Source organism: Giraffa tippelskirchi, chromosome 4 (assembly GCF_054371585.1).
Source record: "Giraffa tippelskirchi isolate mGirTip1 chromosome 4, T2T-mGirTip1v1.2.pri, whole genome shotgun sequence".
NCBI lineage: Eukaryota > Metazoa > Chordata > Mammalia > Artiodactyla > Giraffidae > Giraffa > Giraffa tippelskirchi.
In genome coordinates, this window is record NC_137278.1 from 128,397,070 (window position 1) to 128,412,404 (window position 15,335).

The following is a 15,335-nucleotide window of genomic DNA, read 5'->3' on the forward strand; positions in this document are numbered from 1 at the left end:
AATCCACCTGCCAATGGAGGAGCCCCAGGAGATGTGGGTTCAATCCTTGGGTTGGGAAGATCCCCTGGAGGAGGGCATGGCAACCCACTCTAGTATTCTTGCCTGGGAAATCCCATGGACAGAGGAGCCTGGCAGGCTGCGGTCCATGGGGTCGAAAAGAGCCAGACACAACTGAGCAGCTGAGCACTCACGCACACACATACAGAGGTTGCTGGCTTCCTAAAAGTTTCCCTTCTTCCCTGTATCCTCAGCTTTGCCTCCCACAATGGGATTCTCTTGTCCAAGCTTCCTGAGCCTAAGCTCAGAATGTCAAGGCACTGGGCAGTGTCCACATCCCAAGGTCATGAGTGGACCTTCCCCCCACCCAAGGAGCACATTTCCCGGCTCATCAGCCCTGTTATTTTTGGAGAACCCTCTCAGATTAGCAGCTGTCCTTCAAGGTCTCTGATCTGTATCCCTACCATCTATGTTCTTCTTCTTTCCCTTTGTCTTTCTGTTTTCCTGATTCTGGGTGCCTTCTTTCCTGTCCCCTCTGTGTTCTCTGTCACTAGTGTATCCACTGGAGACAAGGGTTGGGCCTGGGTGCATGAGGGTGGGTAGTGGCCAGACTAGGGGCCCGGGACGTGAGCGCAACTTTCCAAGCTTCTCTTCCAGGCCCCTGTGGTTGGGGAGCTCCAGAGAGGGAGAGATGAGTCAGCGGGCCGCAGAGAGGGGGGGGGGTCTGGGTGGGGGTGGGGATGCCGGGGTTCCCCAGGGCCAGGGAGTTTACTGGGACCATGTGGGTCTCTGACTTCTGGTGGATATGAAGGATAAAGGATCAGCAAGTCCCCAAAGTTACCCACGAGTTTCCTACACTAGTAGGAATTGTAGGCAATAATTTGTAGGACTGGCAGTGGCTGCCACATCACCCTTATGTCCAGATTCTTATATGAAGAAGAGTTCCTAAATCCCCTAGATTTCTAGAGCCGTAAGGTTGTGATGATAGACCTGTGTATGTATATATATGTGATATTTGCCACATATGTAAAAATGTGTATTGAGAGTCTGTGTGAGTCTCTGTAGGTGACTGTGGGTCTATAGGCATGTATAGGTGCTAGTGTGTGCATTTTTGTGATTGGAGGTTAGGGTCAGTGTCTTGGTGTAAGCATCATCTGTACAATGTATGTATATATATCAATGTGTGTCAGTGTGGATGCCTGCAGACTGTATGTATGTTCATAATTCATCGCGTGTGCAAGAGCTTATCTGAAACTGATACAGACTCATTAAGTCTGTATCAGCGAATGTGTTGATCTATATCTCAGGACTCTGTTCGTTGTTTGCTGGTGACTCTCTCTAGAGTAGCCAAACCCATGGCAACAACAAAGGAAGAGTTAGGAATCCCTTTGGATTGGGGGTCTCAGAGGAAGCCCAGGGTGGGCAGAAGGCAGTGGGGTGGGAGGAAGCACTTCCCTGAGGAGAAGGGAGATAGAAGTCTCCCACTCTCCCAAGGGTTCACTCTCCCCACCCCCACCGACCTTTCCAAAAAGAGCTAAAGAAAACTGAGGCAGGTTCCAGATTCAACCCCTTCTAACCTAGAAATCCCACCCTGCTTCTTCTAGGGAAGGGAGGCAGGGAGGGAAGGGAGCGTCCCTGTGGTTCAGCTCGGTCCTGGGGTTGAAAGATCAGAAAGGCACCATCCCACCCCTTCCTTCAGGGGCGTCCATCTCTGGAGCTCAGTGTCTGGGTGGCCATGGGCGGAGGCTGAGGGGCCCCCAGGGTGGTGGGGTGGTGGTGGATAGAAACCAGATGCCTAGGGGGTTTATACTGGAAGGACCAGAGCCGCAGCCTCTACCCGCCCCTGCCACATGGCGCCTCTGCCTGGGCTGCCCCACCCCCTGGGAGGCCGGGCTGAGGGAGGCCTGAGAGAGTGGAGGCAGGTCCTTGGTCAGGGCTCCCAGTTGATGACCCCAGCCCCTGGGGGCGCTGGGAAGGGCGTGTGTGTCTGGGCCCAGGAATAGCAGGGTCTGGACTGCAGGACTATCTTAAAAAAGGTGTGGAAGAAGTCAGAGCCCAGGGTCCTGAGGGAGGGAGCTGGGAGCTTCAGGCAGCCCCTCTGCCCTGGTTTCAACACAGACGTTTGGGAGGGGGTTCTGTGTCTAGGGACTATCCTGCTGGGGTTAACATGTCAGGGGCCCTGGCTCACATCTTCCTGGGACCCTGCTCCTTGCCCTTCCCTAGCACTCCTGCTCCTCCCCCGGTAGGATTAGGGATCCAGATCCCCAAAGGAAGTGGAGAAGGCTGACCATACCTGTCTCCCCTTACCCTCCTCAACCCCACACCTCCTCTCCTCCTGCCTCCTTTTCCTTTTCAGTTGCTTCCTTTCCTCCCCAATCTAGTTGGAGCCCCAACCCCTCACTCACCTACCATCTCTTCTCTGGAGTCTAGACTTTTCTCCTCTGCCTCAGTTGCCTGCCTGATCTAAAAGCTGGATGGCTTTCTGCTGGTGATGCAGTAACTTGCCCAAAGCTTCCCCTTTTCCTCACCAACTTCTGAGTTGGGTTCGGGGAGGGGGTGCCCAGAAATCCATCTGGCACCTCAGGCTCAGAAACACCCCCCACCAGGGGGAGACTTCGAGGTCATGGGACACCCCACCACGGGCACTTCCTCTTGGGCAGACGGGTGGGGTGGCCCGTGTAATCATCGGACACAATTATGGACTATTTTTACTTCATCCCCGCCCCCCACCTGCCTGGCCGCTTTAACCCTCTGCCTCCGCTGGACCTGGCCAGGCGTCCTGCAGTTCTCCCTGTCCTGTTCTTCCGAAGCCATTGTCTCCTCATCTTTGTTTCTCTGGGCCTGTTTCTTTTCCTTTTTTCTGCTGTTTTTTTTTTTTTTTTAAGCCACACACTGTTTTCCTCTCTTCTCTCCCTCTTATTACCCTAGTTTCTCTTCTGATTTTATTGGATTGTTTCATTTCTTCTGTATGCCTCTCAGTCTCGCTGTGTTTCTTCTTTTGCTTCTTTTCCTTTGTCTGCCAGTCACCTTGCTTCCCTAACCCTCTCCTCAAAAGTTGGGTCTACGGCGTTCTGTTGGAGAAGTCAAATCCTGGGGCTGGAAACCCTAACTCCCCCACCATCCTTCCCTGAACATTGACCCCGCCTGCTGGTTAAACTGCAGGCAACTCTCCCAGGACTTCCAGCTGCTCCTGCCCCCTCCCCAACTTTGCCTTGAGAAGCTGAGCTGGGAGAGTATTAGGAGCCTGGAGGTGGGCACCCAGGAAGAGCAAGTGAGGGGACTGACTGGGGAATAAGGAGAGCAGGGAAGGACCAGGCTCCATTCCTCTGATGGGCAGGGCTGGCCCGGGGAGAGGGGTGTGTTGGGGAATAACTTGCAAAACAACCTCGGCTGGCTGGGCCCCTCAGTGGGAGAGATGCTGGTTCTTCCACTTGGCTGCCCTGTCCTCTCTCTCCCATAAACTTACCTCAGGGTCCAGGTTTCAATTCACAGACTTTTTTGCATTCCCCTCTTCCAACTGGTTGACTTTCTTTTCTTCTCCATTTTGATGAGAAGTCAAAGTTGGGAAGTCCTGCCTAAGCTCTAACTTCAATTCTTCCTGCTGCAGGGGGAATTAATGCATGACAGTGATAAAGGGAATCAGGCACCCACTCCCAGGAGAGCATGAGCGCTCATGAGAACTATCCATCAAAGGTTGGAGATTGGATGTGTGTGTGGCCAAGAAGGGCCCAGGGTTGGTAACTGGCAAGGAATGATGGTTTCTTGGGTCTGTCTTCGGGGGGAAGGGAGTTGATCCAAAGAGGCCAGGCTCAGGCATGGATGCGTCGACCCAGTGACTTCCTACCCCCTACCCTCACTCCTGCCTGCCTTAAGTTTTCTCAGATATGCAAGATCTAGCTTCTGCCCCACAAAGGGAGGTAGGCCTAGGTGTCACTTCTCAAGACTGAAACTGAGGTACTGGGAGGAAGACTGGGGAGCCCCAAGCCTGTGCCAAGCCCTCTCCACCCTGTCCCTCCCTCCAGACCTTGCTCTGGAACCTACCTCCGTGACCCTCAAATGCTTGGGCAGCAGAAAGCCTCAACCCCAGAGCACACGCTCCCTCCTGACTTTCACAACACACGGTCCACACGGCTCTCCTGCTCTCGAGGTGGGTGACTGAGGAAGCAGGCATCTCTGTGGTCAGCTCGGATGTGTGTGTGTGGCGTGCATGCCTCCAGCCATGTCACTGCGATCATCTGTGTGTGAGTTTGTCTCTGTTCATTCATGACAGTGGCCATGCCCCTGTGGGGAGCACTGCGCGCGTGGACGTGCACATGTATCGTCCTGTGTTTGTCCATGAGTGTGTATGTCAGTGTGTTCCAGTCTCTCTGTGTGAGTGTCGTCCCCAATCCCCCATCCCCCCCCCTGGATCTCTAATTAGTGGTTTGGGGTTTGTTCCTTTTCCCTCCGGTTCCTTCCCTCAGCGGCAGCGGCGGCGGCAGGAGCAGCAGCAACAGCAGCAGCAGGAGCAGCCGCCGCCACCCGCGGACCCGCAGCCAGGACTCCGGAGTCAAGAGTAGGATTCTAGGATCAGAGGCTGAGTGGGAACAGGAGTGCAGCTGGCCTAGGAGAGGAGCGGAGCCCTCCCCGGACCCTCAGGCGACCCCTTGCCAGCACTCTCAGTGCCAGACCTCCAGAGAGGAGAGACTCAAGACACCCAGCCCCTTATCCCCCAGGTACAGGACACTTGGGAGCTGTCTGGGAGGGGTTCCCACAGCCGCCTATGGGATGGCTGGAGGCAGGGTGTGGGGCACCTGGGCCCACCCTGCATCCGCCCAGACCCTCAGCGCCCCCCGGCATGCCCTGACAACTTGCCCCGTCCCTACCCCCTCCTGCTTCCCTGGGAGCCCCGTTTCTCCTCTCCCGCCCAGATCCCTTCTTTGGGGGAGCTCAGCAAATGGAGCAGGAAATTTGGACCCTCTGCCTCCCTCTCTCGCCCTGCTCATTGGATCCGGAGCCTTCTCCGCTGGGAAAGCTGTAATTAGAGGGTGGATCCCTACAGACAGAGAGCAGCCCCCCCACCCCCACCCCCTAGTCCCTTCTAACTTTAGATCTCTTCTCTCCCATTCTCCCATTCTCCCTCCCTCTCCCTCTCCCTCTCTCCGGCTCAGCTCTCTCCATCTGCCTGGCTCCCTGAGACCCGTTCCCCAGCCTCAGGATGGCGTCCTCCCTGCTTGAGGTAACTGCCCCCTCCTTCCCCCAGGACACCAGCCTCGATCTTAATGGTCCTAATCCCTGTCCACTCCCACCTTCTAACTCACACAGATGGTTGCTGTGGTGCTTGTCACTTCTAGGGGTCAGAGGAGGGGTGGGGGGCAGGAGGCAGGAGAAAGGGGAGGAGAGAGAGCAGGGCAAGGGGTCACGGAGCAGTCATTGGAAGACAGAGGGGATTAGGTTAGAAGAAGGCATGGACCCCCGAGGTCAGCCAAGCACACCAACTCTGAGGAGTGGACAAGGGATGGAGAAAGGGAGGGGAGGGGAGGGAAGAGAGAGGAGTGGGAGAGAGAGAAACTGGTAGGGGACAGGGGGAGAGAAATAGGCCAGAGGACTGGCTGAGTGGGCATTGGGTAACCGTGAGTACATGGTTCTTTGGGGGTCCTGGCTCTCGGGACTCACCCTAAGCAGTGTCTTGTCTGATTTGTAGGTGGGGAGGGGGCTGGGCTTCTGGGCTGGTAGCAGAGGAGGTGGGCAATGAGAGAAGGGAGAAGGCAGTCCATGTATGTGGGGGGGCTGACCAGAGGAACTGGGCCCAGGTCTGAGAGGCAACCAAGGAGGAGGGCCAGGGTCTGAGGCCGCCTGCCCGGCTCACAAATATTTAGCTTTCAGCCAAAGACAAACTCAGCTCTATTTTGGGAGTGGGAGGCTCCAGGGCGGACCAGGCCACTTCCCCTCCAGGCTGGGACCCCAGCATCCCTTGCCTCTGGCACTGAGGATGGAGGGCACTAGGGTACCATGGGGGTCAGGGCCTGGGGGCTTGAGAAACTGCTGACTCTGCCAGGGCTTCTGAGGGACTCATGGCACATCATAGTTGGAAAGGTGGACTCACAGTCACTCAGAGGCTGTCTGAATGTCCTGAGTTCTCCTTGCTTCTGGATCTCTGACTCTGTGTCTCTGTTACCACCTCTGCTTTCTGGCTCCCTCCATAGGAATTTGGGACCAGAGAGCCCTCCCCAAAGATCAACTCCCATCGGTGGCCTTGACCTTCTGTATTCTTGGGCCCCTCTGAAGGCCCCATGTCTGCTCCCAGTACATTAGCTCAGGTCCAAGCTGACTCATTCAGCCTGCAGGAGAGGTGTGTGTGAGATGGACCGGGAGTCTCTTAACACCTGTGTTCACTGGCCTGCATGTAAGTGTCAGAATGTAAAGCAGCACACCTGCACGTGTGGCTGGCTTTGTGGGAACACAGGTGTGTGTACAAGCTGGGTCACTCGAATATCTGTTAGTCCAAGTGGGGAATGGTGTGCGTAAGACTGGTGGATAGCGAACCTGTGACTGAGTTTGAGGGAATGGCGTGTGAGGCAGTGGGGTGGGCACCATGACCCAGCTGGGGGTCTTCAGGGGCTGTGTCTACCCCTGCTGCAAGGAGGCAGATTGCTCACCCCACCATCTCCCCAAGAGACTCGACTGAGCCATCACTGAAACGCTGTGCTTGGTCTTGAGGAAGCTGGAGGACTGAGGTGCATGGAAATCCTGGGTCCACCCAAGGCAAGGGCCGTGTCAATGGGCGTGGGCTTCATGCCAGAGTTGCCAGCGTGGCACCAGAGCCTGCGGGAGTGGCTGGGCCAGAGGTCTGCTGGAAAGACATGAGATTGGGGTAGCATTTGGCAAGAGGAGCGTGTCCTGGAAACTGGGCTTTCTTGTCCCTCACTCTCTGTTAAGCTGGAGATGCCCCTAACACCAAGGCTTCCAGCCTCTGTCTCTTTCATCTATTTTGAGGGGCACCTGAGTCCTCAAGCTTCTTCTTATACCCCCATCAGGAAGTCCTCTTGGACAGTGGGAAGAACTTGGGGGTTCAGAGAGGGAAGCTTGACAGGAGGCACACCTGGACTGAGTGAGATGCAGAGGATCAGGGAGGAGGGAGAAATGGGGATGGGGGCTAGTGGGGACAGAGACTTGGAAGCTGGAAGAACTAAACAATTTGGGAGGAGGCTGAAAGTGGAGAACTGGAAACGGGGACCTCAGGTGGCCAGTCAGCACTCAGATGTCCAAGTGAGCCTTCTAGTGCAAGGTCAGGGAAAAGAGGGCGGGGTCCCCTCCCCATGTGAGAGTGAGAGCTGGGACAGCTCCTTATCTTGTTCCTTCTCCAGAGATTCCCCCTTCAGTACTTAGAGCCTGTCTTGGTGTGGTTGTCGTTGTTTTCAATGGATGTGGGTGGAAGTAGGAGGAAAAACAACTTGAAGGTGGGCTCCAGCCCCCAGCTCCCCCATATGGGGACACAGACACACCTATTTAGAATCCGTAACCAGGACCCTCTCCCTAGTTCTCGGGAGAGCCCAAGCAGCAGGACAAGGAAACTGAGGCTGCAATGAACCTTAGCCAAGTGCCCGGCTCTTGGCCTCCAGAACCTTCTGAGCAGTCTGGTGCCCAGCTCTCCCTTCTCTGCCCCGTGGGCCCTGGGGCCCTGTGTTCCCCAGGGCGGGGGGTCTCCTGTTGGCCTGGGGCTGCTTGCCTTCTCTCACCCCTCCTTCCCGCCCCATGGCTGGGTGGGGTCCTTGGGCTTGGCTGAGGCCCCTGTGGCCACAGTGTGAGGGCCGGGCGGGGGGGACGGCGTCGGCGTTTTTAAAAATAAACCGACCGCAGGGAAACCAACGGAGCCGGGCCAGGCAGGCAGAGGGGGAGGGGGTGGTCAGGGGGGAGAAGGAGGGAGGAGTGGTCTGGTCTGGGGGTTTTCTGGAGCCCAGCACCATGGGGATTTTCTCTTAGGTAGGAAATCTGCCTTCCTCCCCCACCTCCCCCTTTTCTTTCTTCCCCCTCCTTTCTTTTCTCTGCTTTCCTGTGCCTTCCTTGCCCAGTCTCTTTCCATCACCTCTCTTTCTTTGTTTATTCTGCTTTCCTCTCTCTCCCTCCTTTTGTCGCTTTTTCCTTCTCTTCTCTTTTGCGTCCCTGCCCATTTCTGCCCATGGGCCAGCTCCCGCTGTTTTCACTCCCCCCTACCCCCACCACCAGGGGCTTTAAGGTCAGGTTCTCACCCTGCAGGCTCCTCTGCTCCGGTTCTATGGGTCTCTGCCCCTCTCTTTTGCGCAATACGTTTCGACCTTTCCTTTCCACTAGGATTTGCCTCCTGCCCCAGCAGCTGCCCTGCCTTACCCACCCTCCGCTTGGGAGGTGAGAGGCTCCAGGGACACCCTGGCTGGGAAGGATGCAGGGCTTCTGCCATGGCCAGATTTGAGGACACTTTTGATGGCTCAAATTTGGGAGTCCATGGTGTCATCAGGACCTCAGAAAGAGGTCACTGGGCAGCGGGAACAGCAGGTTTCCATTTGGGAGGAGTGCAAGGCTGGCGACTGCACACATAGCCCTCACTGCAAGCCTTTAAACTTCAGATCTACCTCTAGGATTGGTGTCACAGGCGCATACTGTGCGCTAGGAGCTAGCAGGCTGGCCTGGGAATCCTGGATTCTTGGGTTCTTTTTCAGTTTTACTGGGAAGGTACCAGGTACATGTTTGTTGTTGTTGTTGAGGGCCCCTGTCAAGGGACTATACAGGGTCAGCTTCTGACTTGTTTTTGGTGGAATTCTCAGTAATGGATGCCTATGCATGTCAGCCAGAGATCCAGGAGGGCATCATTTCCTTCTGGGATGTCCCAGAGCTGACTCAGGGAGGGGTACCGTGAGCTCCTGAGGGATGGTGATCTCAGGGGGGTTTGGCCTGGTAGCAGCAGCACGATGGGCATGAAGGGCATTTGGTATTCCTAAAAGACCCCTGTGCCCTGCATCTACACACATTTCCCCTCATTCACTGTGCTGGAGGGGTCTCTACGTGTTAGGGGACACTGAGGCATAGAGGGAGGGGTGTGGCTGTGAGCCACTATCGTAGCCAATTGAATTCCCTGCCCTGGGGGTGTGTGTGAAGATTTCAGTTCTCCCAGCCCTCCCAAAGGGGTACCGGCTGTCTCCACAAAGCAGGAGGTGCCTAATGCCCGCTTGAAAGACATTCTTGCCTCAGCCACAGCCCTGGCTTGGCGGCAACCCTGTTCCCTCTCAATGTCCCAGTGTCTCCGTCGTCGCTTCCTCTTGCTCCCTGGCCCAGGGTCCCTGCCAAGAGAAAGAGATTCCTTACCAGGGACATGAGGATACTGCTTTAGGGTGACTAGGCCACTGCCTTAGTCAGGAGATGAAGCAGAGACAAGAAGTGAATAAGGGGTCAAGCTGGGAAAACCTGGAACGGGGGCAACTACGGTCCCCTGAGACTTCGCCTTCTCCCCACGCTGCTCTTTCAGCCTCATCTTTCCTCCCAAGTCCCCCACTATGGCCTGTGCTCCCAACCCACTTCTAGGGGTCAGGATCCCTAATACTCACCGCATCCAGGTGCTGCCTTGATCCCCGGCTCTTCTCATGGCTATTTAAGAAGCATCTCCTATTCCTCAGAGGCCCTTGCACACCCCCAGCATCATAGGGAGCTCTGCTTCCTGCCTGCTAGGTTGGGTAGTAGCGCCCCTGTCTTGGTCCTCTGCTCTTTTCCCAGACTCTATCTGAGCTCCTCCCTGGGTCCCAGTCCTCACTGCCTCCCTGACCTAACCTCAGAATCCCCATCCACTTCACCTCTTCCTCACCACTTTTGTTCTTCTGTTCTCCAGGTCTCCAGAGTGCGCAGTCCTTCTGCACATCTCCTTCTCTCCCCCTAAGCAATGCTTCTCTCTCCCCACAGGAGGAAGCTCACTATGGCTCCAGCCCCCTGGCCATGCTGACAGCAGCGTGCAGTAAATTTGGCAGCTCCAGCCCTCTGCGGGACTCCACAACACTGGGCAAAGCAGGCACAAAGAAGCCATACTCTGTGACCAGTGACCTTTCGGCCTCCAAAACCATGGGGGATGCTTACCCAGCCCCCTTCTCAAGCACCAATGGGCTCCTCTCCCCCCCAGGCAGCCCTCCAGCGCCCACCTCGGGCTATGCCAATGACTACCCTCCCTTCTCCCACTCGTTCCCAGGGCCCACGGGCACCCAGGATCCTGGGCTCCTAGTGCCCAAGGGGCACAGCTCTTCTGACTGCCTGCCCAGCGTCTACACCTCTCTGGACATGGCACACCCCTATGGCTCCTGGTACAAGGCAGGCATCCATGCAGGCATCTCACCGGGCCCAGGCAATGCTCCTACCCCTTGGTGGGACATGCATCCTGGGGGCAACTGGCTCGGTGGTGGGCAGGGCCAGGGTGATGGGCTGCAAGGGACATTGCCTGCAGGCCCAGCTCAGCCTCCACTGAACCCCCAGCTGCCCACCTACCCGTCCGACTTTGCCCCCCTTAATCCAGCCCCCTATCCAGCTCCCCACCTCCTGCAGCCAGGGCCCCAGCATGTCTTGCCCCAGGATGTCTATAAACCCAAGGCGGTGGGCAACAGTGGGCAGCTGGAGGGGAGCGGTGGAGCCAAAACCCCCCGGGGTGCAGGCACAGGGGGCAGTGCTGGCTACGGGAGCAGTGGAGCAGGGCGCTCCTCCTGCGACTGCCCCAACTGCCAGGAGCTGGAGCGCCTGGGCGCGGCTGCGGCCGGGCTGCGGAAGAAGCCGATCCACAGTTGCCACATCCCGGGCTGTGGCAAGGTGTACGGCAAGGCCTCCCATCTGAAGGCCCACTTGCGCTGGCACACGGGCGAGAGGCCTTTCGTCTGCAACTGGCTCTTCTGCGGCAAGAGGTTCACCCGTTCGGACGAGCTGGAGCGGCACGTGCGCACTCACACCCGGGAGAAGAAGTTCACGTGCCTACTCTGCTCCAAGCGCTTTACCCGAAGCGACCACCTGAGCAAACATCAACGCACCCACGGCGAGCCAGGTCCGGGACCCCCAGCCAGCGGCCCCAAGGAGCTGGGGGAGGGCCGCAGTGCCGGCGAAGAGGAGGCCAGTCAGACGCCCAGACCTTCCGCCTCACCAGCACCCCCAGAAAAAGCCCCTGAAGGCAGCCCGGAGCAGAGCAACCTGCTGGAGATCTGAGCCGGGTGGAGGTCTCCACTCCTCGAGGCTGCCTTTCCAGCCTCTCCTGGCTCTGTGGACCACTGCTTGCCCCTCACCCCCTTTGTCCCATGCATGTTGCCCTTTGCAACTCTATCCATCTCCCCATCTTCCCACCCATTCTGGGCCTGGGTATCGCCCTGCATGCCTCCTCAGCTCACTTCCTCCCCTTGCCATGAAACCCTTCTGCAAACTCTCATCTCAGGCCATCACCTGATGCCTGATCTCTGCACTCAGGGCTTTAGAAGCTCTTTCCTCGCCACTGCTCAGTTTCTCTCTCTGCTCTTACCACACTCACTTCCCCTCCATCTGGGCTCCCAACACTTCATTTCTCCCTCTCACTGACTCCTTTATGTGCATCTTTTCTGCCTCCCAAGCTTATTTACCACTATTTCTTAGCTTTCAGGCTCCATTCTTCTCAACTTTGTAGTCCACTGCCTTCTATGCTCCAGAGTCATGATGATGATAATGATAATTTATTGCCCCCTGGTGGCCTCTTCATTAGGGACCAGATTTGGGGGATTGGGGTAAGTGACCTGGCAGGGAGCAGGGTGCCAAGAGGGGGCAGACTGGTGGGGATCTGATCCCAAAGATGGGGTGACCCCAGGGTCAGGGAGGCTGCCCCCAGGCATGTATATTTAACCCCTATGTTCCAAGAGAAATGAATAGTAATAATAATAATTCTATTTATCTAAGTTATGATGACAGGTCAGGTAGAGTGAGCTGGGGAGGGAAGGGGGTCCATTTCTGCTATGGAAATTTTAGCCAAATGCATCTCTGTCTAGAAAAAGTGATAGTGGAGATCTTGTTAATAGAACTTCTATCATCAGGGTCTCAGTTAATGGTGTTTCTCTTAACGGAATCTCTGCTAATAGAGTGAATTAGCTAGATCTGTTAATGAGTTGATGGGGTATCTCGCAACTAGGGGATCCCTAATATTTCCAGCCCTGGCCAGAAGCTGTGAAAACTCAAGCCCTATGGAGGGGAGAACTGGAATGTACTCCAGATTCCTTGACCCCAGAGCAGGTTCTTCCACTGCCCCTCCTGACACCATGACCCCATTAGGCTAATCCCTGTTGCCACCGTTAACAGAGCTTGCAGCTGCCATCTTAGACATGCTCTTTGGGGAAGCCCATCTAACCCAAGGAGGACATTAGTTTGGAGGTGTCTCTCCTGGAGAAAAGGCGGGGAAGGCTTTCTCTGGGATCAGATCAAGAAAATAGAGTATTTATTGAGTGCCTGCTCTGTGCAAGGCACTGTGATAGGCTGGTGCCCAGAAGTCATGAGAAAGAAGAATTTATAGACCTAGGAGGACAGAGGTCCCCAAGCTGACTTGGGGTTGCATCCACAGGCCGGCTACCTGGGACTTCCGATGCTCCCAACTCCACCTCCAGTGACTTTTAAAGCCGCTTCGTGCCTTTGAATGCCTTTCCTGTGACTTTGGATCCTCCTTTTCTATTTCTTTCTCCCTCAAAGCCCCAAGTTAAAGGGTTAAAGCCGCTGGAGCTTGGGGAGAGGGTAATATTGTGGAAGGGAAGGGATCAAGCCCTCATGGAGTCTTTTTTTTTAATTTAATAAAAGTTTGATTTTAAATTTTGTCATGCTGAGAAAAGAGGAAGAGGAGGGGAGAAAGGTGAGCCACAAGATTTCTCCTTGGCAACCCGGGGAGTCACCAGGGGCATTGTGTCGTGCCTGTTTGCACGTTACGCCGGAGATAGAATACTTCGGCTGTCCGGCCTTGCGGCGGAGGTCAGTTTTTGACGGCTCAGAGCTCTCTGCGGAGTTGGGAAGGCAAAGAGGGTTCTTCCCCGTCTCTTCCTCGGGCTCGGCACCAGCGGACTGGTCCGGCAGTAGCCGGGACGCGCCCCGGTCCCGTGCGGGCTAGCGCGCGGCCAGAGCCCGGCGCGGTGCGGCTCCCGCGGGCAGACCCGCCTGGCACGTAACCCGCCCCCGGCCCGGGGCCTGCAATCAGTCGTGCCCGCCACGGAGTTAGAGGCGGAACAAAAGGCACTCTGTGGCGGCCAGTCCCCAGCCACAATAGGGCTTTGTGCGGCCCCCGCCCCATAGGGCTCCCCCGCCAGCCAGAGGGGCTCACCCGCAGCTCCCCCGGCCTGGGCCCGACTGCGGGCGGCGCCCCAGTCCGCCGGTACCCCTCGGGGGCTCGGGAGAGGCCCGCCGCGCTGCAGCGGGGAGGGATCGGCGGGTCCCTGGCGGCGATTCGGCCGAGCTCGAGCTGCTGGCCCCCTTCCTACACCGCCCCCGTCCAGGTGCGAAATCTCCTGCCCTCCGGCGGGGCGCGGGGCTTCAAAGGCGCTTTGAAGAAGGATCGGGGTTCCGAGGGCTCTCCCGCGGGCCGGGGGCCGCGGCGGAAGAGAGGCTGAAAAGGGGCGGGGGACGCCTAGGTTCGCGGCGGCGAGAGGGGGCGGCCCGAAGTGGACCCCCGGGCTCGCCGCTACCCCGCTGGGCCGGCTCCTTGGGACCCCCCAGGGCCTGGCCTTCTCGCCTGCCGGTCTCCGCCTGTCCGGTGCCAGCTCCCGCCCGCCGCAGCCTCGCGGTCGTCCCCTCCCCGGCCCCTCGGCCCCTTTCATCTTCCCTAGACTCCGCTTGGGGTTTTGCTGGTTTCTGGGAGATAAAAACCGCCTCAAATAGCGGCGGCGCGCTGCCAGGACAAACAGGGCCGGGCGGGCCATGTGCGCCTGGTTACCGGCCCCGGGCCGGGGCGCCGGGTTTCGGCGGGCCCGGTGAAGGGGCGGCGGGCCGAGGTCCAGGCACCCAGGCTCCCGTGATGCCTCCGCCTCTCAAAGTAGGGGGCCCATTTTAGAAGTTTCGGGCAGCAGCCGGGGCGCTGCCTCGGTTTCCCGCCCAGGTCGTAGGGAGGGGCGGAGGTGGAGACCGCCTGCTGAGCGCTCCGCGTTCCCGGGGCTGTGGGTCTCAGTCAGCGTCGCCGGGGCCACCGCGCCCCCTGGTGAAGTTAGTGGAGAGTGCGCTAGGCCCGGACTAGCCTCCCAAGACTCTGCTGCTGCTGCTGCTGCTGCTAAGTCGCTTCAGTCGTGTCCGACTCTGTGCGACCCCATAGACAGCAGCCCACCAGGCTCCGCTGTCCCTGGGATTCTCCAGGCAAGAGTACTGGAGTGGAATGCCATTGCCTTCCCCGCAAGACTCTGCAGATTGTGAAAAATCATTCAACAAACGTTAAATAAGCTGTATGGGCTTCCCTGGTGGCTCGGACGGTAAAGAATCCGCCTGTAATGAAGGAGACCTGGGTTTGATCCCTGGATTGGGAAGGTCCACTCCAGTATTCTTGCCAGGAGAATCCCCGTGGAGAGAGGAGCCTGGCGGGCTACAGCCTATGGGGTCACAAAGAGTCGGACACGACTGAGCAACTAAGCACACACATGGGAGATGGTGACTGTGTGTGAATACACAGAGCACCATTCCTTCTTTCCAGGTCACGTTACTGGTAAGAAGCAGGCACCTAACTGATAATTATAACGCAATCTGTTGGTGAAAATCGGGCTTCACTGAAGGGAGGGTGGAAGTTGCAGGCCCAGGCTGTAGTGAGTTTTGGGGGTTGGATGGTGCCAAGGTTAAGATACAATGAAAATGTTGGTGGGTGGGACTTCCCAGGTGGTCCAGTGGTTAAGAATCCGCCTGCCAGTTCAGGGGACGCGGGTTCCATCCCTGGTGCAGGAAGATTCCACATGCGGTAGAGCAACTAAGCCCCGTGTTGCCACAACTCTAGGCCAGTGCTCTAGAGCCTGTGTTCCCCAACAGTAGAAGCAATGGCAATGAGAATCCCAAACACAAGAAAAGATTAACTGTGGCTGCCAGCAACTTGATAAAGCCCTCACACAGCAAAGAAGACCTGATGCAGGCAAAAATAAATTAATTAATTAATTAAAAGAAGTTTGTGAGTGGCATCTCACTGCTCTCCACAGATCTGTCACAGTCACAGACTCCCACTTTTCCTTCAATCCTATACTGCTTTCCTGTCTCAGGAAGTGCTTTCTCAGCCAATTTCTCAGCCCCACTTTTTATATTCTGCTGTTTTACACTTTCTGTGACTTCCCAGGCAACAGTGAACTAATGGGTAGAGAGATTACTCAAAGTGTTGTCTGTGCTGTATCACCTGGGGACTT

General features: G+C 56.9%; 1 protein-coding gene across 8 annotated transcripts in view; it reads left to right on the forward strand.

Annotated features, from left to right (window-relative positions):
* SP7 (Sp7 transcription factor) overlaps positions 1-12,789 on the forward strand; it is a 45,242-nt gene extending 32,453 nt beyond the window's left edge. For 4 of the 8 annotated variants that reach the window (XM_081596096.1, XM_081596097.1, XM_081596093.1 and 1 more), the window contains 4 exons: positions 4,020-4,144; positions 4,461-4,712; positions 5,148-5,215; positions 9,904-12,789. In XM_081596096.1, the coding sequence (XP_081452222.1) occupies positions 5,195-5,215; positions 9,904-11,178 (1,296 nt within the window). In that variant the 5' untranslated portion in view covers positions 4,020-4,144; positions 4,461-4,712; positions 5,148-5,194 and the 3' untranslated portion in view covers positions 11,179-12,789. Of the gene's footprint in view, positions 1-3,604; positions 3,731-4,019; positions 4,145-4,460; positions 4,713-5,147; positions 5,216-9,903 lie in introns of all 8 variants that reach the window. The other 4 variants (XM_081596098.1, XM_081596094.1, XM_081596095.1 and 1 more) reach the window with 3 other exon arrangements.
* The last annotated feature ends 2,546 nt before the right edge of the window (positions 12,790-15,335 follow it).